Source organism: Mesoplodon bidens (genome assembly GCF_964165515.1).
Source record: "Mesoplodon bidens genome assembly, chromosome: 7".
Lineage (NCBI taxonomy): Eukaryota > Metazoa > Chordata > Mammalia > Artiodactyla > Ziphiidae > Mesoplodon > Mesoplodon bidens.
Window position 1 is genome coordinate 20,556,773 of NC_138164.1, and position 27,649 is coordinate 20,584,421.

General features: G+C 44.8%; 1 protein-coding gene across 1 annotated transcript; it reads right to left on the reverse strand.

Annotated features, from left to right (window-relative positions):
- Nucleotides 1-1,955: 1,955 nt before the first annotated feature.
- LAYN (layilin) lies at nt 1,956-25,053 on the reverse strand. The gene is made up of 7 exons (XM_081239946.1): nt 24,785-25,053; nt 21,536-21,833; nt 13,714-13,871; nt 8,116-8,148; nt 7,411-7,494; nt 4,629-4,731; nt 1,956-2,816 (listed from the first exon to the last, which is right to left on the reverse strand). Exons 1-7 carry the CDS (start codon nt 24,867-24,869, stop codon nt 2,453-2,455), a joined length of 1,125 nt encoding a protein of 374 aa, XP_081096072.1. The 5' UTR covers nt 24,870-25,053; the 3' UTR covers nt 1,956-2,452.
- Between the last annotated feature and the right edge of the window lie 2,596 nt (nt 25,054-27,649).

Sequence of the window (27,649 nt, forward strand, 5' to 3'; positions counted from 1 at the left end):
CGGACATGGACGCTACCTTCCTCTGACTTACCTAATGGCTTCAGGACTGAAGGGTTAAAGAACAGGAAAGATGGGAAGGGAAAGGGGAGGGAGACTAGAAATAGCTGCACACAATTTAAAATAAAACAAAAACTGATCACAGCAAATTCTCTTTCACTCACTTGTGTTCTGATGTGGCTTCATTCCCTACTAGAATGTAAGCTCCATGGATGGAGCCTGTGTCTGTCTTATTTATCATTATATGCCTAGACCTTAGCGTATTTCCTGACACAAAGTACGTATGTGAAAACTTTTTGAATGAATGAATGAATGTATCACAGGAGAAAAAAAAAGAGTTTTATAACTACCATATTGGGAAATGTACATAACCTACAATCCCACTTGTCTAAACCTTAGCCTGACATCCGGCTGTGTGTCACATCTGGCACGGTGTGTGGCAGGCACATAGTAGGTATTTGAGAAATTATTTTTAAATGGATAGATCCCAGGAATTATCTGATACATTCATTTCATCTATTGTGTGTCACAGTGAAAAAACAAAAGCTGGAAACTATGGTTTTAAATGATGAATGAAGTTAACTAAATTTTCAAATGATACCAGGACGGGTAAGCTCAATGTTCAGTTTGAACATAATGCTTCACATTTAACAACTGCTTGTTAAACTGGTGAAGTGTAATTATCAGAGATAGAAATGGAGTTGGCTAAATTCAAGCTAAGAAATCTGAGGAGGAAAAAAGAAATTGAATAATGTAAATACAGGGTAAGACTGGCTGTGTGCAAACACAGAATAAGAGATCTGTGGGTCCCAGCGGAGACAAGACACTAATGACAAAAGGAAGATGAAGAATGGCCTTAAGAATGGTTCCTCATTTTAAGTTTTAGTGACATAATTAAGTTGTTAACTAGCTTCTGTTTACTTGTTACTAATGCTTCCTTCTTCCCAGGCAGTAGAAGTGCTTTTCAAACTAAAATAACTCAATATCCTCCCCCCATCCAGGTGGAGTGTGAAAATTGGTTCCTCCAAACTTTTAAGCTGAAATACGCAGGTGATTTTACATCACTCTGAAAGAGGAACTGTTCATCCATCCAATGAGTATTGATGGTTTTCTCTATGCAAGGTACTGTCTTGGGTGCAGGAGGTACACGGCTGGCAGGGCAGATTGGATCCCTTCCTTCATGGAGCTTGCAGCCTAGTAGGGGCCAGAGCATAGGGGAACAGGGGCGGATAAAGGCACAGATCACAGAGCCAGGAAGTCTGATGCAAAATGGGAACTTCAGTGTTTTGGACCATGAATCAGTCCTTCAGACTATATGGTCACTCTTTTTGCTTGAAATATTGTTAACGCCGCAGAACACACTTCCCTGAAGCAGGCATAAATGATGTTTTTGTTATCCACCCTGCTCCCTGCCTCAGTAAGCCAGGTAATTGGCATTGATTAGAATCCACTACATTTGATACTGCTCCGACCCAGACAAGCTTACTCTGTCTAGATTGGGGCTCCATGTGTCAGGCAAAGTTACAAACTATTCAAAAACAAGACATATGAGGAATGGTTAAAATAGTAAAATTATTAAGCTGATAGAGGGATGTTGTTGGTGATTTAAATAATGACCTTCAGAACTTCGTCTGGTAAATGACTCATGTTAGGTGACTTTTCTCTGCATTTGAGTCCAAAAGTTTTTGAAATAGTCAGATCCCGAAAACAAAAAGGTAAAATAATTAGCATTATTACTAATGCTATGTTGATGCTGCAGTAAAACAAACACACAAACAGAACAACGTGCAGTAACAGGGCTGGGAACACAAACAAGCCGAGAAGCCTAGATTCAAACTTCATTTTCAGTTTCTAAAGTGTTTCCAAGTTAGATATTTCCAAGTTTGGATGTCAGGAAAAAGAAAAAAAGGTCCCCAGAGGCCACATGCAGAAGGGCTGTCGACACAGACTGACTAACATTCTGTTTCCTGCTTTTTATTTGATTTGATTCTTTGAAAAAAATAGATATAAGAATTGCTGTTGCACAGCCCAGCTCGAGGCTGGCATAGGCGGGCTTTGAAAAGATTCTGTACTCTCTGTCTCTTTGTGATGATGTTTGCTGCTGTACAGAGCAAGAGAAACAGAACCTAGAGGCTGGTTTCCCAAGCTCCACAGCAACTCCCCTCCCCGCCCAGTGAAAGCACTGTCCCTTGAAAGTCAGTTGTAACAGTCAGTTGTTTATTTTCTATTATGTGCCAGACGCTGGACAAGGTGCTTTCTCAGAAGTTCCAGCCAGGTGAGGGACTGGGATAAGGGATATAGCCCGAACTGCAGATCCAACAGGGGCTCTCATGCTCACCCCCAGGACCTGATCTGAGCACTTTCACAGACCTTCTGAGTATTTTCCTTATAGAAAATAGACTTTTGCTTCTCTCTTCTTCCCCATTCTTGTCAGTTCCGGGATCGTTCGTGCATCCTAATAACCATATATTTCATTTTCCACCCACTCGGCCTCCTTGCTCCTTCCCACTCGGTCTTGGGAGAACTCATAAACGTCGTTGGTCACGAAGCCACTCTCCATGCTCACCAGCGTCACGAACCCGCTTTCGGATGGGTTCATGGCCACGTTGTCATAGTCACAGGACATGGTGTCGGGAGTGGCCTCTCCCAAGCGTGCTCGGAATGAGATGTTCTTCAGGTCCGGCCGGGTCTCGGCTAGATCAGCCTCGCTCTGCTTTCGTATGACATTGTAAACCTCCAGGTCAGGGCTGTTCCCCGGCTGAGGAGCGGGCCAGGTGGGGCGCTGCTCCTTCGTGCTGGGGTCTGGCTGTCCCCGTTTCCTAGGAGTAAAGAGAACCAGGGCTCAGCGGGCAAGGGGACTGAGAACATCCCGGTGCCCCTGTGCAGGCAGGAGGGAGTCATTCTGGGCAGTCACTACGCTGCACTTCTCACCTGCCTCAACCTACAGGTCAAGGTTTCGAGTGGGGTGGGAATAAAAGAGGAAAGGGTTGTTACGTATCTATCACTCACCGCTGCCAGAGCACAGAACAGAGGTGATGATTCTGGGATCCCCAGAGCCTCCAGAGGGTCCATGGATAGAATTGCATGGGGGAAAATCCCACATTTAAAAAAATCCATCTCTAAGTGAAATTGAGCTTGTCCTTCAGTTTTGAATGTGGGCAGTTAAGCTGAGTAGTAATAGCTTTTTTTGTTTTTGCTTTTGTTTCTGTTTTTTTTCTTTTTGGCTGCACCATTCGGCTTGCGGGATCTTAGTTCTCCCACCAGGGATCGAACCCGGTCCTCGGCAGTGAAAGCACAGAGTCCTAACCACTGGACCGCCAGGGAATTCCCACTAGTAATATCTTGACTTGCTCACCAACAGAAATCATAGATATTTTCATATCACATCACAGTTATTACTTAAGATGTCAAAATATTTTATGCTTATCTCTACTTCAGTATTATGATATTTATACTCACCACTAAATAAAGAAGCATTAATAAAGGCGCACATGTATTACTGTTTCACATTAATTTTTGGAAATATTTTGCTAAACTATATAGCAGCATTATTCCTTCCCTTGTAATCCAGTGTAATTTATTTTATGCATTTAAAAATATTGTTCTGGGAAGGGATCCATAGGCTTCACCAGACTGCTACAGGGGTCTGTGGCACAAAAATGGTTAAAACCCCGAGATAGACTCCAGCTTCAAAGCCACAATCCCACATTGTGGTGAGGTGCTAAATAGATAGATAAGGGAGGGAAATCAAGACCCAACCACAGAGTAAGCAGTTAGAAAATATATTTGCAAGTTTTTGAACTGAACTCTATTCTTAGGTTAAAAGGAATTAACTAATGAAAACGATCATAGGAAGAGATAACATTTTTGAGTGCTTACTATATACTCATTCTGCATATATTAACTGCTTTAATTCTTCTAAGAATCCTATAAGGAAGTTATTATTAAATGAAGCAGGGTCTTCATTGGAATCTTACTAGTTTATCTTAAATTGGCCATCAAAGGGAGTCAAGTCTTAAACTGTACCTTTGCTTTCCTTCTTCTATGTAGACCATCATGATGGGGAATAAAAAGGTAGCTGAGAAGACCTCTGGTTACCTCAAAAATGGTGGCACATGATCCACTAACAGAGGTGCTTTAGGCTACTTAGTGCAGCTATTTTGTAGCAATCTACACTTGTGAATTCAATTAAAAGTCAATTAAAAGGATTTGGCTATTTCATTTTGAATTAAGTGGTTTAGTTTCAGTGGTTTGCCAGGCTTTGTAACAGTCGTTTTCAAAGGGCTCACTATTCATTCCTTCACTCACCCAACAAGCATTCCTGGAATGAGTGCATACATGCATGGGAGCACTTTGCTGAGTGATGTGTGGATGCACAGATGAATAACACAGTCTCACCCCTCAAGTCATTTAAAATCTTCCACACACACAAAAATTAAAGAATGTAAGATCACTCTCTTAATCACAGCTAGGCACAATGCTTAGTACTTCTGAGTGCCCTGAGCCCATCAGAAAATTTACTCTCAAATCTGTAGAAGTGATTCTCTTGGGGCTGCCATGGCTTTGAATGAAGTCCAAATCTTGAAGAGTTCAGAAAACACAAAGGTTTACATGATGAAGGTTTTACTTGCCTCCTTCTACAGATCCAAACCCAACATACACCTGTGGTGACCACAAGGAAGAGGAGAAGGGGGATGCTGGGGATTAGGATGTAGGCAAGTTTCAAGGCAGCTTCTGAAAAGAAAAGCACACATTATCAGCATTAGTGGTGTTTCTGTGTGCTTCAAAACAGGCTTAAAAAAGCATAATCAACACAGAGCATTCCATGGAGCGCATTCTGGAAGGAAATAGATACAGTTATCTAGACAGCAAAGTCTTCCAGTTTCAATAAATGAGGCTTTTCTACCTGTCCTATTATCTGAAGTAATAGAAAAGAAGTTTACATTTTTGGGTTTCTTGAAAAATATATGAGGGGCAGTTTTGTTAATTAAAAATTTTTTTCAGACGAAAGAGATGATCTCTTTTCTCGTTCTTCCTCTTTGTTAACAAAGATGAGGCTGCTTGGGGGTGCTGATGTCTTTGACTCTAAGGACAGAAACAGTAGTTTCCAAGGTGGGATCGGGGAGAGGGAGGAAAGAGGAAACAAGCCAGAAGTCTCGGTGTTATTGCCAGGTATGAGAAGGTCATGTGTAACACATGAATCAGACTGTAGAGCCTTACTGACGTTTCTGACTGCTAACTGGATCCAGTTGGGCCCATGAGCAGTGACTATGGAGGGCACTTAGAAATCTACCATCCTTACCCTTCCTAAGACTTAAGTCTTAGAACCAGAGAATTTTCCCTCAAGGGGCTTTGGGAGGAATCCATGGTTGGGGACTGATTCCTTTCCTACTTCTACTGGTTAAGATTCTCAACCATCCAGAGGCTGTAGCTTTGTTTTTCTGTGAGGCTACAAACCTGACAACCACCAAAAAAACCCTCAAAACAAAACCTACTTTAAATACCACCGTAGTAACAATGAGCAATAAAATGCCACCCACCGCTGCACAGCACTTTGGATTTTTAAAAAAGCATTTTCACACATTACATCTGTTGTATAATAAAGAATCTGACTGGGCTTTGTCCCTGGTACCTGGGCGGGAGGTTCTAAATCTTTGGAATTTCTCAGAAATAGGAGTAACTTCCTTATTCATGAGCCCTTCAGACCAGATCAGAGTTTATACTGACAGAGATGTCTCAGGATGGGGGCTGGTGGGGCCTAGGGGGTGAGTTCAATTGCACGGCCAATGATCAAATCAACTGTGCTACGTAATGAGACCTTAAGAAAATCTCTGCACACCAAAGCGCAGTGGAACCTTCCGGCTGGTGAACACGTTGATTTGCCAGGAAGGTGATTAGGCATCCTGATCCCACAGGGAGAGGACACAGAGAGTCCCCATTCAAGACCCTCCCAGACCTTGGCTGCTCCTGATTTGTATCCTTTAGAATAAAACACAGTCATAGGTATGGTGTTTTCCTGAGTTCTGTAAATTATTCTAGTGAATTATTGAACGTGATGGGGCACTCCCTGGAATTGTAGCCAGTTGATTAGAAGTGTGGGTGGACTGGGGACCCCTGAACTTGTGGCTGATATCTGAAGTGAGGGCAGTCTTGCTGGGGACTGAGCCCTTAACCTGTAGGGTCTGTGCTAACATGGGGTGGCTAGTGTCACAACTGAATTGCAGTACTGCACTATCCTGTTTCATTTTATGGACACAGAAATGCTCTCAGGTAGGTGAGAAAAATGTTATTACTCCTATTATGCAAATAACTAAACTGAAAAATTAAGTATTTTAAAAAAAATTGCCCAGTGACAAAAACTCAGATCTTTCTCTTTTTTGTCTTAATTGAAATATAGTTGACATATAATATTATGTTAGTTTCAGACGTATTCTATATTGATTTGACATTTGCATACATTATGAAATGATCACCATGATAAGTCTAGTAACCAGCCCTGATCTGCCTCTTGAAACTCAAGGTGAGAGTTGAGGTTGAAAGTCCATTAGCACTCCAATTTATCACTCCATTTTTTTTCTTTTCTTTTTTTTTTTTTTGCGGTACGCGGGCCTCTCACTGCTGTGGCCTCTCCCGTTGCGGAGCACAGGCTCCAGACGCACAGGCTCAGCAGCCATGGCTCACGGGCCTAGCCGCTCTGCGGCATGTGGGATCTTCCCGGACCGGGGCAGGAACTTGTGTCCCCTGCATCGGCAGGCGGACTCTCAACCACTGCGCCACCAGGGAAACCCACTCCATTTTCTTTTATCTTTTATGTCCATTTCCTCTATTTGTCTCATAAAGAAATATTAATCATGGCCTGGGTCTTTCCGCTCTTATTTCTCTACATCCATTCTCTAGTTCCCCTCCCCCCAAACAACTTCTGGGAGGTTCTCAAGCCTCATCTGTCTTCATGCAGATTTTTTTTACCTCCTGTCTTGTCTAATCGCCCCAATTGTCTTAGGATAGCTCCATTTGTGTATTTCACTGACAAAATCTAACATATAATGCAGGGTTTTGTTTTTTTTTTTTTGCTGTACGCGGGCCTCTCACTGCTGTGGCCTCTCCCGTTGCGGAGCACAGGCTCCGGACGCGCAGGCTCAGCGGCCATGGCGCACGGGCCCAGCCGCTCCACGGCATGTGGGATCCTCCCGGACCGGGGCACGAACCCGTGTCCCCTGCATCGGCAGGCGGACTCTCAACCACTGCGCCACCAGGGAAGCCCTATAATGCAGTTTTTACAAAGTCGTAAGTGCCCTGTCTGGTTCCATTTTTAAGTTGCTGTGGGAAAGAACAAAGTAGGGTATATAATCATGGGGAATTCATGATCAAGAGACTCCTATTATCTATTTTTCTCTGGGAGAGTTCTGTACATACCTTTGCTTTCTTTCAGTGTTTCTGTGGCATCTTCTTTCTCTGTGTCTTCTGGAAGTATGGGCATTGCTGTCTCTGTTCCTTCACCTGGAGAGAGACACATGGACTTGAGAACCTGGAGAAAGGCATCAAAATCCAGATATTCTCTGAGGTCCTACCAGCTTCAGGGTGGGATGCCAAAAAGTACCAGCATTGTGACCAGTGCCATTTATTAACCCAGGGAAGTAAAGAATTGAATTTGCTGACCTAGAGGTTTACTTGTCTTTATCTTTCTGGTGAGACTTGCTGCCAAGAATCATGTATGGACACAACCAGCAGGCAGCTGACATCAAGGCCCATAAAGTACTGAAGTGCCAAGGGGAAGGGCCAATGACTCACTTCTAGGACCATAAATTATCAGTTTGACTTGCTTCTTGGATCATTAGATTGGATTATTCCTTTCATATTGTCAGTAATGACAAGTAACATCCCAAACTGAATTTGAAACTATTACTTTTCAGATATTTGAGGGAAAGACAACGCTAGTGAGATTAATGAACTACTGGTCGTGTCCGGTGTGGCATATACCTGTCCAAAGGGTCAGGGTTAACACCAGTGATCTTTCTGCTGAATAATCTGGTTTAAAGAACATGTGGTTCTAAACCTATGAAAAGCTTCTAAACCTGTGAAACAGCCCAAATTAACTCAAATCTCAATTGACAGTCTTACCTCCAGGCCTTGTAGAAGGAGCTGTTGGTTTCTCTATAGCAGAAAGAAACAAGAATGAGAGTCATAAGTAAATTTCCATGCCATCGAATGAAGTTGGCCAGAGCATGGCATCCATTTATTTGTTCATTCAGTTGTCCAACAAATTTCATTTAGTATTATCAGACACTAGAAACCAGGTTAGTAAGTCCAAAGAATCTCTTCTGCACAAAGGCTAGCCTTTCCCCAGCTTTACTTGGGTACTTTTTTCTTTTTTAAAAAGTAAACGTTTTAGTTTTAAAATTAAGAGTTTTAAATATGAGATTTTCCAAATATACGTAAAAGTGGAAAGATCAGTATAATGAACCCCTAGGTACCATCACACAGCTTTAACTCTTAGGAACATATGGCTAATCTGATTTCAACAATAATCCCCACTCCTCCCCGGCTACACCCAGGCCCGCACTGTTGTAAAGCAATCCAAGACATTTGATCAATTCCTATTGGGGATATTTTAGAGCAACAAACACTGATCTCCAAGCAGTGGAAGTGGCCCGGGACTAAGTAGACCATGGCCAGCCCCAAGGCAGAGCCTGGTGATCTAGAACACAAGTCATTTAAAATATTTCTAAGAGCCTCAGGATAGCTGCACGGACAACCTACATCAATTTTTTTACTTTTGGCTGAAAGTGTGTCAGCCTTTTATACTGGCAGTGACTCTACACTGATCAGATGCTCTGGGATCATAGCGTCAGGGTCCATAAGGTCAAAATTTTAGAATTCACAGTCCTAAGGCCAGGATGTCAAAGCTATTCTGAAGTTTTAGTCAGAAAGGAAACTTTTAATCGTGTGTGTGTGTGTGTGTGTGTGTGTGTACAGATGATGCAAATCCATTTATTTATTTAAAATGTCTGCTATATGATAGAAACAGCATCATGCTCTAAATGTTTTATTAAAAACAAACACAATTTATCCTGATAATAGCCTTATGAGGTAAATGCTGTTCTGAATTTGCACGCGAGGAGACTCAGGTACAGGGAGATTAAACACCTTGCTCAGATCTCACAGCTAATAAGTAACTGAACTGGGATTTTAATTTAAAAAATTCAAATGAAAAATTAAAATCACAAGGAGACAAACTCTGTGCTAGGTATTAGAGATACAATAGCAAGTGAAAAGTAGTCCCAGCCCTCTAAGGATCTTATATTTTACAGGATGGCAATAAAATATAGAAGTACAGGAGAATATTAACACACTAATTTTGTGATATATTGCAATACATCATATACTCAAAGACATTACATGATGTAGTCATTTTCTTGTCCCTCCATAGTTCAATCCACTGGGCAAAACTGCAGTGAACATGGCAAATTAACGCAGTACTTCCATCAATTGCTGCAATGGTCTGTGACACATGGCCTCAGATGATTTGTCTCTGATTTCCAGTGAATGCGTCTATGCCTTTAGCACACCCCAGGAGGAATCAAGTGATAAGATCTGGCTAGCATGCCACCTACTCTATGTGGTCATGTTGTCAAATCTAGTTTTAGATGCTATCTTTCAACCTGTCCCTTGCCCTCTGGTATAAGGGGATGTTGTGCCATCCTGTTGCAACCATACTGGTTGACCTTCCCCTAGCCCATCAAGTCAGGGATTAACTGGTCAAACATGTATATTTCCAGACCTCATGCCAACCATATAGTGAAGGGGACAAACTTGTAAACAGGCAGTTAAAGTACTGTGTGTGTGAGGTGTTATGATCCTCATAGGAGGAACATTTAACCTAGTTTTGAGGGGCCCTGGATGCTTCCCAGAGGAAGTGATTTTTTAAAACTTCTTATTTGGAAATAATTTCAGATTTATGGAAATTTGCAAGACTAGTACAAAGAATTCCCATGTATCCTTCACCAAAATGTTACCATTTTATCATTTCATTTATATAATTATTCTTTCTTTATATATATCCTATATATTTATATCTACAAGTCTATATCTAAATCTGTACACACACACACACACACACATACACATATATATATTCACATACAGACGCATCCATAACTTTTTTCCTGAGACTAAGTTGCAGCCATAGTTACCCTTTACTCCCTAAATACTTCAGTGTGTATTTAAGATGGGAGGGGGGGCAATACTCTAACTTAATAAGCATAGTACAGCTATCAAAACCAAGAAATCAACATTGATATATATAATATTAACCAATCGACAGATCTTATTCAAATTCTGCAGATTGTCCTAATAACGCCCCTTATAGAAAATCACCATCGTCATCATCATCATTATCATCAAGCATCACCTACTGCACTTGGTTGTGATGAGAGAAGGTAATGTTTACCCTGAACCTGAAGGCTGAGAATGAGCTGACTGGGAAAGAGGGAAGGGTGTTCCAAGCACTGGAAACAGCAGTTAAGAGCTCTTGGGGAACTTCACAGAGGGCAGAGAGGAATGGGATGGGGGAGGAATAAGAGTAGTAAGAACTGGGGCTGGAGACAGGCGAGGGTCTGATCAAGCCAATTTTTTATGGCGTGCTGAGGTGTGTGAACTTATCCTGAGGAGGGGGGCCACGTAAAGGCAATGTGTTAGTCTTTCTCCGTGTGCCCACTTCTCTCTGCTGGATCTATTCTTGGTCCTTCTCTGTGACCTGGGAGGCTGAACTCTATGGACTGTGTCTTGTGGCTCCCTTGTCCTTTGGCTCTTTTTTATGGCTGCGTTGGGTCTTCGCTGCTGCGCGCGGGCTTTCTCTAGTTGCAGAGAGTGGGAGAGCAGGGGCTATTCTTCATTGAGATGCATGGGCTTCTCACTGCGGTGGCTTCTCTTGTTGCGGAGTATGGGCTCTAGGTATGCAGGCTTCAGTAGTTGCAGCATGCGGGCTCAGTAGTTGCGGCGTGTGGGCTTAGTTGCTCCACAGCATGTGGGATCTTCCCGGACCAGGGAAGACCTTCCCAGACCTTCTCAAACCCACGTCCCCTGCACTGGCACTGTAGGGGACATGGGTTTCTTCTTAACCACTGCACCACCAGGGAAGTCCTGTCCTTTGGTTCTTGATTGGACTTAACCAGTAGGAGGCAGAAGCAGGAGATTAGAGGGTAGGAGAAGAGAGGGGTCCTGGTAGTTATCCCCCAGGCCACCTTCTCACGTCACTGTGGTTTGACAGTAGCTGCGTTCTCTGGTTACAGCTCCTGTTGGGAGGCTCCTCTTCCATGACTCCAAGCTTTCTCTGGAGTCCCTCCCTTTTGCTCCTTGAAACCTGGGGGTAGTAACAACTTCCCATTGTAGCTAATTCCTGGGCACTTCACCATCTCATGCTCTGTGCCCACACCTTGGCAAATATCATTTTATTATACTCTTCTCATTAAACCCTTTGAGTGTGCCATCTTTTTCCTGCCAGGACTCAGTCTAAATCAGGCAGTAGCAAAATTAATAAAGATTATGATTAAGAAAAAAAAAACCTAACTAGGTTCAAAGTCCAAAAATAAAAGGCTATGAAAACAAATGTCAAAATCTCACATTTCAGAAAATATTTAAAAAGTACAACATTTTAAATCATGGAGATAATAGGATATGAGGAACAGAAGTGTTGGGCAGCCAGTTTGTAACAAGTGCCTTTGCTTTAATTGCTCTAAAAATGTGCCCTTTCTGACTTTCTTCACTCTGTATGAAAAACTCTAGATCCATCCACCTCATTACAAATAGCTCAACTTCGTTTCTTTTTATGGCCGAGTAATATTCCATTGTATATATGTGCCGAAGTAAGTCAGAAAGAGAAAGACAAATACCGTATGCTAACACATATATATGGAATTTAAGGGAAAAAAATGTCATGAAGGACCTAGGGGTAAAACAGGAATAAAACACAGACCTACTTGAGAATGGACTTGAGGATATGGGGAGGGGGAAGGGTAAGCTGGAACAAAGTGAGAGAGTGGCATGGACATATATACACTACCAAACGTAAAATAGCTAGCTAGTGGGAAGCAGCCGCATAGCACAGGGAGATCAGCTTGGTGCTTTGGGACCGCCTGGAGGGGTGGGATAGGGAGGGTGAGAGGGAGGGAGACGCAAGAGGGAAGGGATATGGGAACAGATGTATATGTATAACTGCTTCACTTTGTTATAAAGCAGAAACTAATAAAAAAAATTAAACAAAAAAAAGTGCCCTGCTAAGCCAGTGTCAGTCCTTGTAACCTCCCTGCCTGAGACAACTCTGTATGGTGGGGAAGGCCAGGTCTTTGGAGAGAATTCATCCGAAGGGGTGAAGAGGGAGGAAAAACAACTTTAGCAGCAAAAGCACAGTCAAATTCAGACAATTTTAAAATGACAGGATTGTTTAGTCCCTCAATAGATGTAACTAACAAGTCATTTTACTTCTGTCAGGAAAGGATGCAGAACTGGGGTCAGGGAGGTGAGAAACTTCCGTAACAGATCAAAAATCACTTCACGTGTAGATCCAAGTCCAACATAATGGAGGAGTTTGGGAAACCTCAGCACAGTGAGACTACAGGCTTGTGGCCAATTCAAAATCCTTCACAGATTTAGAAGCAAACGCCAATTAAATTTGCAAGGCATGTATTTAGAGGGTGCCCTAAGGAGTTTAAGCCTGCTCATTAAATTGACTTCTATCTGCCCAGTGTCAGTAAAATTGGTGTATTTTACCATCTACCTCCATCTGGTCATTATTCTGTTTCCTTAAAGCCCCAGAAAATAATGTCACGTGGCTGGTAGAAGACTTGCAGGAACAATGGCCAGCTTCCTTTCATATTTCTTCTTTACAGTAAGTCCACTACATACGAACGAGTTCCATTCGGAGAGCACATTTGTTAAGTCCAACGACGTTAGCCTAGGTACCCAACTAACACAATCGGCTATAGAGTACTGCACTGTAATAGGCTTATAATACTTTTCAGACAAATAATACATAAAAAACAAACATAAAGAAAACATTTTAAATCTTACAGTACAGTACATTTTAAATCTTACAGGACAGTACAGTACCAGCTACATAGCCACTGCTTTTACACTTGCTTCAGGACATCTTGGGCTTGAAAGAAAGATACTGTACTACTATACTCTGTACAGTACTGTACAGTAAAGTACACAAAAGCACAACCACTTGTAGAGGATGCGCACATGTGACAATGTACGCCAGACACGTGAACTAACTTACGGCACTGGACATGCAAACGTAGGTTCGCATCTTTGAAAGTTCACAACTTGAAGGTTCGTATGCAGGGACTTACTGTATTCCAAGCTTCTACAGCATACAACCTCATATCCGGAAAGAATAAGAATTTTAATTGTCCACTTGGAGGGCTTTTTGTTTCTTGAAGTTCTCATAATTCTTGCCTTATCATACATAAATTAGACCCTTTCATTTCTTCCTCCTTTCTCTTAGCATCTAATACTCCTCTCCTGTGCTAGAATTACTCCTCAGTGAGGAAGTGTCACTACACCTCCCTTCACAAGAACTCCCAAACGTTTAACACTGCTGGCATTTGCAACAAGCTTTTGCAGAGACCATGACAAATTCTTGGCACCAGCAGTTGCTTATGAAATGAGAGAGGAGGTTGAGAATTCAGCCATATAACTTGGGAGAGGATTCATTACCAGCGGAATATTTGCAGATGAAATTGTTCTTCATGGTGCATCGGTCGTCGTTCCACTGGAACATGTAGGGGCCCCCGATTCCGGCGGGTGCTGATGGCTGATGGTACATGACCACGCAGACCTCGCTGCCGCACGAAGGCTCGTCCACATACCAGTTCCTGTAGGGAAGGGGTCAACAGTGGAGGCAACTGGAGAAGGATACCACAGGACTTCAAAGCCTTTGTTTTCCTATCCAGTTCCACTGAGCCAGGAACTTAAGAGACAGGGAGGAACTGAAGTGCTTCCAGTAAGTAGAACCACGCTTTCTAATACGGACATCACAATCAATCATCTGACATTTGCCTTTGCAGGGAGGAATATATTACCATATAATGTCTGCAAAGGAATTATGAGAAAAAGCAGCCAGCAGGGCAAGTCTGGATGATCTTATTTCCTTTTTGCTTTTGGCTAACTGGGTTTTGTTTCTCTTTTTTTTAGAAATCAGATGCATTGAGAGAGGCATGGCTTATCTCATCCAGAGCTTGCCCTGCTTCCATCTCCCCATGTTTTTCAACAGCCATAGCTGCCTTCCTAGCTCTGAGGAGTGGACAGAAAATTCAAGCATCTGAGCAAGACTTTCCAACATGTAGAGGCTTCAAAGCAAGAGATGGGGTGGGGGCAAATGCGGGAGGCCCAAGTAGTCTTCTTCAGGTTTCAAGTTGTTTCTACTTCATCAGGCTGATGAGCGTCAGCCTCTGCCGCCTGATTTCTTGTCTTTGTCTCCCTAGCTCCTGGATGGGGTGCACTAGCAGCCCCAATGGTACTTGAAGTTAAATGATCCTGCCACCCGGTTGGATATGTGGGTGCCAGATTAAAGCCTTAGATTCCATAGATAGTTTAAATGCTGCGAGCACCCACCCCATGTGCTGACTCAGGGCTGGGCTTTGTAGTTCGCCTGGGTACTCACCTAAGCAGTTTCCTTCCGGGGCCCAGATCTGCCCTGATGCTCAGGCTATTTAGATGAGCCCTGCTGCTCTGCCTAGCTCTTGTCAGAGCGCCTCCTTAGGAGACAGCTAAGAGACAGCTCTCTGTGTAGCACCCTCATATGGCTCTGCTTGAGTCTTGTGCTGCAGTTCACTGAAAGGAAAATCCACTGCTGAATCCACTGGGTTGAATTTGCCTGGATGATAGCTGAGCTTGCGAGGCTGCTTGGACACTGTCTGGAGAGCTGGAGATCCTGACTGGGGCCGGGCTCTGCACCTCATTAGTCACCTCCAGGCAATTTTCCAACCCTGTTGGTAGACCTCCTGCTTGTCTGTTCTCCTCCCCACTGGCCCTATGGCTTTATGTTATTTTATTTCACAGATGATGGAATGGTTGGAATATTATGGCTGGCATCTAGTTACTGGACTTGAGCCAGGTTTCAGGCTTGGAACTCACTGCTAGAAGGAGGAAGGACCCTGCAACACCACAGTAGGTGCACATGGTAATTTCCTCTATTCTCCCAAAGGGACCTATGGCCATTTACTCAAGTAACCATACACTGGGGAAAGAGGAATACCCCAATATTACAAAGACTGCTGGACACAGAGTGCAAGTTAACACTGACACCCAAAGACTTGAAGTGTCATTAAAACTACCCTTTTGAGTGGGAGCATATTGAGGCCAAGTATTAAATGGAGTTCTGGCCCAGGACTGAAGTAGGAGATAGATGGGCCCCTGGGCCGGACAGCTGGTGTCTGTCAAGCGGAATAAAATTGAAGCTTTGTTCTCACCCAGACACTCCAAAGACAAAGCTAGTGGCAGAAGCTGAGCTCTGCAGGAATAAAGAGATAAGATGACCACTCCTGAGGTCAAGGAAAACTTCTTCGTCTGCACATGCACAAAAAGGCTCCTTGAGGGTCAAAAAGGGAGGGGGCGCCACCCCATAATAAGTGTGGACATATCCCCACAGGCCTCTGTGGTGGAATCCATCTTAGCAAAAAGTTGCGCATGCATATTAGGGAGGGTCCTAGGACTGGTCAGGTGTGAAAGAAGAAGAGAATCGGCCAAAGGTAAACAAAGACCCAGAAGGACTATCCTGTATTAGTGATTTAAATCACCTCTTCACCGCACTCCTCCTCATTAGAGAGGATGCCCGAACCCTTTCTCTCTAGGTGTGTATTTCTGCCTTGTTTCTGTCTTAAATAAACGAACTGCTTCTCTGTGTGCTCTCCCACATGTTATGCTGTGTCTCTAATAATAAACTTTGTACCTGCTTTTATAGTTTTTGCCTCCTTGAGAAATGCATTTTCCAGTGGGGGTGAGAGCTAGGGGAACTTTGCTTCTAGCCTCTAGCCCCTGGTGGACTAGCAGCTAGGATTCCTGGTTTTCATCCAGGCTGCCCAGGTTCAATTCCTGGGCAGACAACTAAGATCTCTCTTCAGGACCACTCACTGCTGTCTCTCTGAGATCAGGACCAGCTCACAGTGGATCCGTCCAGTGGTCATTCCCCAGTCCTAAAATATATGAATTGAAAACTTATGGGGTAAGAGCTATAATAGTGGAGAAGGTCAAGTGGAAGCCTCTGAAACTGCATTCTTCCCTATTCTCTCCAAGATAGTAAATAGAAAACAATATCTTATCCAGGCGAAGATGACAGAAAGCAGTGTCCCTCCTAAAGACCCAGAGAATGCAAGGATGGTATTCCCTGCCATATCTCTATATAATTCACTAGTCTGGCTCCTGCAAAAACCAGGCAGATCCTGAAGGATGACACTGGAGTAGCACAAATTCAACCAATTAGAAGTCTCAGTTGCACCTACGATGCCATTTGTGGTATCTTTGCTAGAGCTGCTTAACACGTCCTTGGGTACCTAATACGTAGATTTGGTGAGTACATTCTTTTTCACCTGTATCAGGAAGAGAATCAGAAAACAGTCTGCATTCACTTGGAATGGACATCAGTATACACTTATGGTCTTTCCTCAGGACTATACTAATTTTCCTACCCTCTGTCATAATATGATGTGAAAAGAGACTGCCTGGATATCTTGCAAAAAATCACACTGGTCCACCATATTGCTGACATCACGCTAACTGAACCAGATGAGCAAGGACTGGGGGCCTTAATAAGACTCAAGTGCTCCAAGGGTTGGAGGTAAATGCTATGAAGATTCAGGGGCCTGCTACTTCATGAAACTGTGTAGGTGTCTAGTGATCTAGAGAATGTCAGAACACCCCTTTCAAATTAAAGGTCAAATTATTTCATCTCACAATAATTTGAAGCATCTTGCAATAATTTTAAGAAGGAAGCATAGCATGGGGTAGGTCTCTTTGGGTTCTAGAGGTGACATATTTCACACCTGGGAATACTGCTCTGGCCTATATACCAGTTGACATGAAAGACAGGTGACTCTGAGTGGGGACCAGAGCAGAAAAGGACTCTGAAGCAGTTCTAGGCTGTGATGGAAGCAGACTTCCCACTTGGGCCATATGATCCATCAGACCCTATTATGAGAGGTATCAGTGGTGAGAAAAATAATGCCATATAGAATCTGTACAAGCTCCAATGAGAGAATCACAATGCAAACCCTTAAGATTCTACAGCAAGGCCATATCATCTATACATGAGAAAAAAATCACCTTTTGAAAAGCCACTCCTGGCTTTATACTAGGCAAGGAGCACCAAGAGAACATGCAATCCAACTTGCTCAGTGTAAGAGAGACACTGTCAGACATACCTAGTCAAAAGATAAGGCAGGTCTGGAATCAACTCATTACAAGATGGAAGAGGTATATTTAGGACCAGATGGCACTGTATGAACAGGTAGAGCAGACTGCCATGACAGCTACCACTGTTGTACCAGAGCCTGTCCCTCAGCTTACACCTATAGCTGCATAAAGGAATCCCTTACGACTAGCTGATAAAGGCAGCCTAAGCTTGGTTCATGGATAGGTCAGCCAAGCATGGGGGTACCACTCAAATGGGCAGCAGCTGTACTACAGTCCCACTCAGAGGTGATTCTGAAAGATCAAGTGGTAAGGAAACATCCTCCCAATGGCCAGAGCTTAGTTAATATACCTAGTTAACCACTTAGTATAGAAAGAGAAGTTTTTAGAGATTAGACTATATAAAAACTCAGGGGTAAAGGCAAAGAGCTTAGCCAGTAGATTAGGAGTCTAAAAGGATAAAGAGTGGAAAACTGGGGACAAGGAGCTCTTGGATAGAGTGATGTGAATAGACATATGGGAGTAGGTGTAAAGTATGAAAATCTATCGTATGTTAAAGCCCACCAAAAAGCCTCTAGCATGGAAAAGGCACTAAACAACCAGGGAGACAAGATGACTTAGCCAGTTGATGTCAGCCAGACTGTTATCAGCTGCCCCATCTCTGGTATAATAGATACATACTAGGGTAGCCATGGTGGCAGGGATGGAGGCCATGCATGGGCTCAACAGTAGCCATTCCCACTCACCAAGGCTGATCTAGCTACTGCCCAACATCCAGTCTGCTGGGAACAGAGACCAGCCTAGAATTTGGTAGTAAGTTGACTACATTGGACTCCTTCCTTCCTGAAAGGGGCAATGATTCATGTTGATAGCAATAGACATACAATCTGGGTATGGGTTTGCCTTCCTAGCCTCAAGGTGTTAGCGCCACTATCCAAATGCTTACACAGTCTTTGATCTACCAGCACAGAATTCCAAATAAGATCTCATCAGACCAAAAAACCTAGTTTATAGCAAAGGAGGTGTGGGAGTAGGCAGGGGATTTACTAGTCACATCACATATTCACCCATCCTGAAGCTGCCAGTTTGACAGAGTGATGGATGAACTTGTTGAAAAGACAGCTGAAGCACCAGCTTAGAGGCAATACTTTGTGAGGATGAGGCATCATCCTCCAAGATGCAGTGCACATTTTGAATCATTGACCTTTGTATCATCCTGTGTCATCCAGGAGTATTCTGGGGTCGGGGAGCCAAGGGATGTAGAAGAAAAGTTTGAAGCTAACAGGTTGGTTCATGAGGTTAAGGAAAAAAGGCCTCTCTATAACAGAAAAATGCAAGGTGAAGCAGTAAATGCTGATGTAGAAGCTGAAGCAGGTTAACCAGAAGACCTAGCTAAGATAATTCATGAAGGTGGCTAAACTAAACAGCAGATTTTCAGTGTAGACAAAACAGCTTTATAATGGAAGATACCATCTAGGACTTTCATAGCTAGAGAGGAGAAGTCAATGCTTGGCCTCAAAGCTTCAAAGAGCGGGATGACTCTTGTGTTAGAAACTAATGCAACTGGTGACTTTAAGTTGAAGCCATTTCTCACTGATCATTCCAAAAATCCTAGGACCCTTAAGAATTATGCTAAATCTACTCTGCCTTTGCTCTATAAATGGAACAACAAAGCCTGGATGGCTGCACAACTGTTTACAATATGATTTACTGAACATTTTAAGCCCACTGTTGAGACTTACTGTCAGAAGAAAAGATTCCTTTCCAAATATTACTGCTCCTTGACAATGCACCTGGTCACCCAAGAGCTCTGATGGAGAGGTACAAGGAGATTAGTGTCGTTTTCATGCCTGGTACCACAACATCCATTCTGCCGCCCATGGATAAAGAAGTAATTTTGACTTTCAGGTCTTATTCTTTAAGAAATACATTTTGTAAAGCTATAGCTTATGAAAGGAGGAGTAGCCCTGCTTACCTTCACTGGTAGTACTTACTTGGGGAATTTGTGTTTCTTGTCTCTGCACTGCTGAGCTCTGTGGGTTTAGAGGTCCTGGTATCTCCTGGGGGAATCCTTCCACCAGAAGATACAGCAAGAGTGTTACTGAACTATGAACAATGGCTGCCACTTGGACATCTGGGGATTCTTGTGTCCAGGAACCAGCAGGCAAGAAGAGGAGTCATTCTCTTTGCAGGACCCTAATCACGAGGCAAAGGTATCTCGGCTGTTACAGGCAGGGAGAGATATGTTTGACAGCCAGGTTATCTACTTGGGTACCTGTTGGTACTCATGTGCCCAATTTTGATGGTAAATAGAAAAGTGAAATCACTCCAGCGTAAGCAATGCAAGTTGACTCGGCCTTACACTCTTCAGGGATGAGGGTCTGGGTCCTGCCACAAGGTACGAGAGCCATTGAGGCTCCCCGAACAGAGAGTGAGGGGAATCTAGACTGCACAGAGGAGGAGGGGGGTCAATAAATATCAGTCGTGGCGCTGGGACCAGCTGCAGTGGTGGGGAGTGTAGTTCCTCCTAAGCTTCCTTTCTAAAGTTTCTCCCAGGAGAGAGGCCCACGAGAATCTTGGAGGAACGACTCCCGGAACTTAGATGAAGATGTGGATCTGAACAGCATAATGGGTGAACTTCATGCTGTCTTGAATGGAATAGGTAATAAAGATATATTCTAATCTTCATTCTTTTGATTGAAAATGAGTTTAAATGTTTTCCCCATATGACTGTTTACTAGTTAGATTTTCTATTTTGTGAACTGTTTGCTCAGGTCTTTTGCCCCTTTATCTCTTGGGGTTTACTGACTTTTTATAAACTTTTATAAACTTTTAGTGCTTTTTGACTTATATAAACTCTTTATTGTAAAAAGATCATAACTGTTAAATTTCTTACAACATTTTTCCAGTCTTATGCCTGCCTTTTAATTTTGATATTTTTTGACGTTCTTCCATGTCACTGCTTTTCTTAGGGAGGGACGATGGCAATGCCATGGTGCTGGGGGGGCAGGTGTGTGAAGTGAGTCCAGTGCTGTGGGTTTAGAAGGGCCCTACAAACTGCAGGCTTCCTTAAGTCCCCTCTTGGTCAATCCAGAGAATTAGATCTTGGCTCTAATTTCTTGCCCGTCATCATAATTTCCTGCAGTCTGGAGCCCTTCAGCCCCACAGGCCTTCAATCTCTCACTGGGTCAGCAATCCCACTCCTGGGCATACACCCAGAGAAAACCATAATTCAAAAAGATACATGCACCCCAATGTTCACTGCAGTACTATTTACAATAGCCAAGACATGGCAGCAACCTAAATGTCCATCAACAGAGGAAGAGATAAAAGATGTGGTACGTGTATACAATGGAATATTACTCAGCCATAAAAAAGAACAAAACAATGCCATTTGAAGCAACATGGATGGACCTAGAGATTGTCATACTGAGTGAAGTAAGTCAGACAGAGAAAGACAAATATCATATGATATCACTTATATGTGGAATCTAAAAGAAGGGTACAAATGAACTTATTTACAAAACAGAAATAGAGTCACAGATGTAGAAAACAAACGTACGGTTACCAGGGTGTAAGGGGGCGGGGGGAGGGATAAACTGGGAGATTGGGATTGACATATACACACTAGTATATATAAAATAAATAACTGATAAAGACCTACTGTATAGCACAGGGAACTCTACTCAATACTCTGTAATGGCCTATATGGGAAAAGAATCGAAAAAAGAGTGGATATATGTGCATGTATAACTGATTCACTTTGCTGTACACCTGAAACTGACACAACCTAGTAAATTAACTATACTCCAATAAAAATTTAAAAAAATTCTCTCCCTGGGGTTCTAGTCCAAAAGGCCAGGTAGCCAGAATGACTGACTTCAAGCATTGTGTGCCACTGAAGCTGTGCTTCTGGGCCACCCTCCTGGACAGAGCCCTCTGGGCCTAGGATAAGGCTGATTTACCACCTTCGCCCCACTGCTCTGGTCAGTGGCTTTGCCAGTACTGCTATCCCCTCAGGGCTCTGCCTGGCTGGCACTTCTCTTCCACACTGACTGGCACCGTGGATCCAGCCTGCCTCTTTTTGGAGCTACATCAAGTGAGTTAGCTGCTGTGAGTTCCACACACTTACCTAAATGTTGCTGTGCTGCCATCGATCCAGGCATAAAGGTCCTGGCAGGCTGTGCCATTGCTTTGTTTCTCTTCACGCCTCCTCAGCCCAATCCAGAAATCACCATCAGAAGCCAGGAGGTTTTCAATGAACTTTTCTATCAGTCTCTGTTCATCTTCAGACTCGATGCTGACTAGCTGGCCCCCATCTCTCCTGCAGGCTGCTCTGGCTTCCTCAAAGTTCAGTCTTTGAGAAGCATCATGGAAGTAGATGACCTCATAACAAGGCTTCTGTGTTCCTCCCCGGCAGACTGGCTGACCTAGAGAAAAAAAGAAGCCTACCTATTTTAGTGCCCCCAACATATACCAGAGCAGGGATGCTTGGAGGCATCTGAATGAAGCTGCAGGAATTCTGATTACTCATCAGTGGTTTGTTTTAGTGTCATTAAGCTCTCAGAGCAAATTAATACCCCTTCCAGTGTGGAGACACAGTGATTTAGACTCCATGTTTTGTTTGTTCCATTACAGATTATTGAAAAGCAGACATTTAAAATTAATCTTTAAAAGAGAGGTAGATGAAGATTTATGGTTTCGCTTAAAGGCAAACAAATAACACTTGCATGCCATTAGGGAGTCACAGGAGACTAAGTGTGGCTTAAAGTGAGTTATCTCTGCTTGGGGGTTCCTTCAGGTAAGCGAGGCATTCTGAAGTCAGGCGTGGGCTCCTCTACCCTGGAACACTCTGCGTATGTATCAATAACAGGACTGAATATTCACCCAGTCTATGGTATAAGCAGAAGATAAAAGCATCAGATCCATGGGGTTTTCTGCTACTGGTCTTGCCTAAAGTCAACAGCTAAGGTTCAGTGAAGTCTTACTATATGTCATGTGCTATGCTAAGGGCTTTTGCATTTACATACATACCTTATCTCATTGAACACTCATAGTAATCCACTGTTGTAGATATTGTTTATGCCCCATTTTACAGATGAGAAAACTGAGGCTCAGAGAAATTAGTCTGGCTAAGGCCACATAAGCTATATCAGTAGCATGACTTGAGTCAGAACCCAGATCTAATTACAAAGTCACAGCCATAACCACTGAACTCTGCTCCCCACGCCACCACAGGCTCAGGTTGCACTGGGAGTCCATGTAATATGTCTCACCTGACTGACACCTGAAGGGCTGAAGGCTATCAAGGACAAATGGGTGGGATTCTACTGAGGACGGATAAAAAATCGTTCACCAGTACACACCACCCTGGCTTGTGTCTGGGTGCCTAAAGCCGTGCTGCACCCAAAACATTAGCCTCATTGCTCCTTCGTTAAGTCAGTATGTATCGCATGTATGCTCATGCCTGGCACTGTGCTAGGTGCCGGGAATACAGAAACACTTGCCGCTTCCTAACCCACAGGAACACACAGCATGTTTCTGGATCCAGATGTACAGTGAAAACCAGATTTCAACAAGGGGAATCCCTTGCAATGCAGAGCCAGTTTGTGGGCTGTGGGTGTGAATTACTGCCACAGAGCAAGGAATAAAGGATTTTGGTTTGGGAACCTCTTCCCAGCTCTCATGGAATGTTCTCATTTTCCTAATTTGTTTTGCAACTGTGCACAGAGCCAGATAGCATTAGTTATTCCCCAAATTGTCCAGAATACAGAGCAAAAGGCCACAGGCAGTTAACTGCATTTTCAGTGCTTAACTGGGAACAGAGCACATACAGATAATCTGGAAAGCTCCTGTGAATTCTTATTTTCAGTTTCTTCTTTCATCGCTTTTGTACAGAAATTTTCAATAAACAAGTGGTAAAAGTTTTGCATCTTCTCCCTTTCTCTGTCACTTTTCTCCTTTTGCTGAATAGAGAAACTCTAACAGGACTGCTCCATCAGCAAGCCAGGAGGCCTCAAAAGTGGGACATTCTCGCTAAGGAGGTGTTCCAGAGAGACTAGGGACCACTGGCCAGAGAGGCTGTGGCTGGGATGCTCCCTGGGGAGAAGGCTGGGTCAGCTCAGCTTTATGAGTCCTTAAAGGTGGCTCCAAATGAGGCAGCAGAGGAAAAACAAATGAGCCCCAGGCACCCCCAAGGTGGAGTTGAATTTACTGGCAGTCCCCACTTCCATCGTTGGATTATCAAGGGAAAACATAACACCTTAAACGAGTTTCCTGTATGGCCCAGGCTGGCCACACATCCCAAGTCAGCCAGTGAGTGCCAGAGGGAGCCATTGCTGGAAGAAGGCCCAGGGTGCATCTGGTCCCCCTGCCTTCAGGAAGTGTTTCTCTCCTCTCATTTGCAGGAAGGGGAAGGGCGGCCACCGAGGACAGAGCCCGTGCAGCCGTCACCCAAACAGCTGAATTCGGTTACCCTCCCATTTTGCCACCCTGCACCCCACCCCATCCTGAAACCAACTTTAGATTCCTTCAATCAGCTTCGGAAGCACCGATAACGGAGCGGAGGTTTTCATTCTCCTCCATCCCTCTTGGCCAATCTGTTGCCTGCGAAGGAAACCTGAGAAAGGGGAACGGACATCCCCTCCGCCGCCCCCCACCCCGCCCCGCCTCGACATGCAGAACAAATGGAAGAGGCAAGGAGCCAGAGCACTGTACCTCCTCTGAGGTCCAAGTCCGAGGCTGCAGTGACGCGACAGGAGGAAGGAAGCAGAGAGAGTCATTCCCCTGAGTCAGGCGGGGCTTGCCCCGCGCTAACTAGGCTTCTTTCCCGATCTCTAAGCGCTCTTATTCCAGGCGCTGGATCCTGCCATCCTCTCCCCCCAAGAAGAGACCAGGAGTAACGGGCTGGGGTTCCCACGGCACAGCTGATCCAGAATCCCTACTGTATGCACCGTCTCCCGGGACAAGAGACCTCCTTGGTGGGCAGGACAAGCCCTGCGTGGGGGTCCCGGGGAATACTGCGCCGCTCTCAGTGGAGCGGACCGAGGGGGCGCCTACTGGGGCAGTTTGCTCACTGCCCCATCTAGCCTACGTCTCTCGGTATTCTGGCAGTCCTGGGCGGGGAACGGACTTCGCGCGGTCCAGGACACGCAGGGAGCCGGCGCTAGGCTCAGCAGCCGGGCGATTGCCCCTCTAGAAGTAGGGGGCGCCGCAGGGCTAAGTCCACTGGTGGGGCGGGGCGCCACCCCTCCACCCACTCCGCGGAGGGCCAGAGAAGAGGCACCGTGGCCCTGAGGACGGTCAGCCTTAGGTGGGGTGCAGTGGGTGCCGCAGCCCAGCGCCCGGGAACCAGCCCCCGCCCCAGCGCGCGCGCACTCACCACTTAGCAGGCGCCCCGTCGCGCCCCGGAGCCCCGCCAGCAGCACGGCCAGCAGCACGGCCTGCAGCGCCGCTCCCGGCAGCATGGCCCGGCTCGGGTGCGCCTTCGGACGCCGGGGCGCTACGGCGGTGGAGCGGGAAGACCGGCAGCGGCGTGCTCCGCAACTTCAACGGCGGGCGGCAGCAGCATCTCCAGAGGACCGACGGACCCGGCGCCCGGAGGAGGCGGGGAGGGCGCGGAGCCAGTTCGTCGCCCCTCCGCCCTCTGGGACGTCACTGCGGAGAGGGCAGCCTCGCCGGCTGGCCCGCCCCCGCCAGGACCTCCTCCAGCGCGCTCGGCGCCAGACACCCCCGCCCGCCCGAGGGGGGCGAGCAGAGGAGGGGAGCCAGCTCCCCACCCCAATTTGAGCTTCCCAGGGAAATCCTGCGTTTGCCCAGGGTGCGGGGACTAGGAAATCCAAGACTGGCTTCTCCGAAATCCGATGAAGACCGCACTGTGGCTAAAAACACGACCGCATCTTGCCCCCACCCCTCAGGGGCACAGCCAATTTCCCAGCGTCCTAGGCTCTGCAGTTGAGAGAGGCAAACTCTGAGACCTGCCAGGGCTCGGTAGGCCGCTGTCCAGGCACTCAGGGCTACACCTGAGAAAGGAATGGCGGATGAAGAGAACAGACGCTCAAGTAGGCAGGGTGACCACTGGCCAGGCAAATTTTGGGACAGCGTGGATAGCGTCCAGAGAGGCTAAGTTGGAGTTCTGGGCGAGAGGAGAGTGGACTTCCCAGAAGCCAAAGGGTGTTCTTGAGCCCAGCAAGGAAATAATAGTACTTTTTGCAGGGCACATGGGTGTAGGTGATTGTTCAGCCTTGTGGTAGAAAGGAGATGACCCCTCACTTTTCCCCCAGGAAAGAGTTACCTCATTTCCTTTGGAAAAGCTTTCCTCACCAACCCAGCCCTCAATGTGTGCTCCTTTATCTAAACTCCCACAATAGTCGTGTCTTATATTTACTTCTTGTTGTAAACAAAATGTTTTCAAATACATTCAAATAATAAAGTGAGCCTCCTGTCCAGAAACTAAAGTACTAAGTGCTGGAAGGTGGGTCTGATTTGCCTCTTCCCCTGTACCATGCTCTTGTGAAGCATGACAGAAGCCCCATCTGGGCCACTGACTTCTGAGTTTTGGTCTCAGATTGAGCCATTGCAATGTTAGACAAACAGGCCTGATTGATCACAGGCTGGGGGATCTGTTTCAGTATCAGCTGCTAATACTGGGAAGCTCTGCTACTGCAGAAAGCAGCAGCATTGGCAGGAAGAGGGCTGATGTTTATGGCAAGTTCATTTACAGCCCGTCTTTATGTCGGAATTAGAACATTTCACATCCAAAATACATTCTTTTTAGAAATTCCTGATTATCAAAACAACCAAAGAGAGAGCTGATATGGTGAATAGAAGCACCTGAGTTGGCATCAGATATTCTGTTTCCAGTCCTGCTTTTCTTCACTTAATGTCTGTGTGGATTTCAGCAAGTTTCTTTGCCTAAATCAATTAACTCTTGGTAACAATAAAAGTTACCTTAACTTGTGAAGGTTTGATAAGGCAACTAGATATGTAAGTGTGCAGACAGCTGAGCACTTAATGTAAATTGCAAAGGATTTATTTCCAAAATTATAACATCTGCTATAACTTAGAGAAGCTGTTACCTTGGCCCAAATAATTAAATTGTGCCCTGAGTTCTCCCTCTGATTCCCTGGACCTTGGTCCAGATAGACTTGGCTAAGGTATGCAGTTAACCTAATGCAGATTACAACAGTGACCCCAATTCTTCACCCCACCCTGTAACCACATCCTTTACTGTGTGACTTTCAAGTTCTTCTTACTAAAGGCGCAGAGTATATTTCCCCATCCTTTGTCCTTGTGTTTGACCGTGTCACTTGTTTGGCCAACAGAATGAGCCAGAAGTTTCTGAGCCTAGACTGGTAATGGCCTCACGTGTTTTCGTTGTTCTCTTGCTTTTCTGCCACTCTCTGAGAGGAACATAGCTCAGATATGCCACTGGTCCAGGTATATCCCGAAGAAGATATGTGGGGCAGAGCTGCCTCTGTCAATCAACAGACATGTAGCGAGAAGCAGACCTGCCCCTGCAGCCTGAAGCGGAGCTATCTGGCCAAACTTAGATCAGCCAAATCCTCCGTTGACCTACAGATATGTGAGCAATAATAAATGTTTTAGATCACTTTGTTATTCAGTACTGTTGCAGCAATACCTGACCATTACACTTGGTAATGCAGAGAGGTGTCACTGGGGGAACACTGGTTGCTGAGAAGGCTCATAACGTAGAATTTTTCTTGGTATAATTGTCTTGGTCCAGGGTCCAACCCTTAGTTTGACAAGCCCAAACCCAGTCTAAGAGACTAATATATTTACCTGTTGAGAAATAGAATCATCAGGTAAACCGATGTTTGCCTTGGCCTGTTGAGCACATACTCTCCCTCTGGGCAAAAGAAGATTTCTCAGTGAGCATGGAATCAGAACAAAGGGAATTAGCTATATGGATTGAAAGTTTAGGCTTTGATAGCCTGCTATGTCCGTCTTCACAAGAGAGAGCTATCTGTCTGGCAGTGAAAAACATCACCCTGACAGGATAACTTTTATTCTTGATAATGCTGAGATGAGATTACTAATTTTGTAACTTTCAAAATTTCCCTTCTCTAAGCCTGATTACCTTCCTTCTGTTCAAAACATTTTTTCTCCAAATAGTGTTGTGGCAGAAACATTTCTTTTAGTGATAGAGTCCTTGAATTCTAACTAGGCAGATGTCCCTGCATCCACCCCATTAAAGACTATTTCCCAGCCTCCCTTGCAGTTTGGT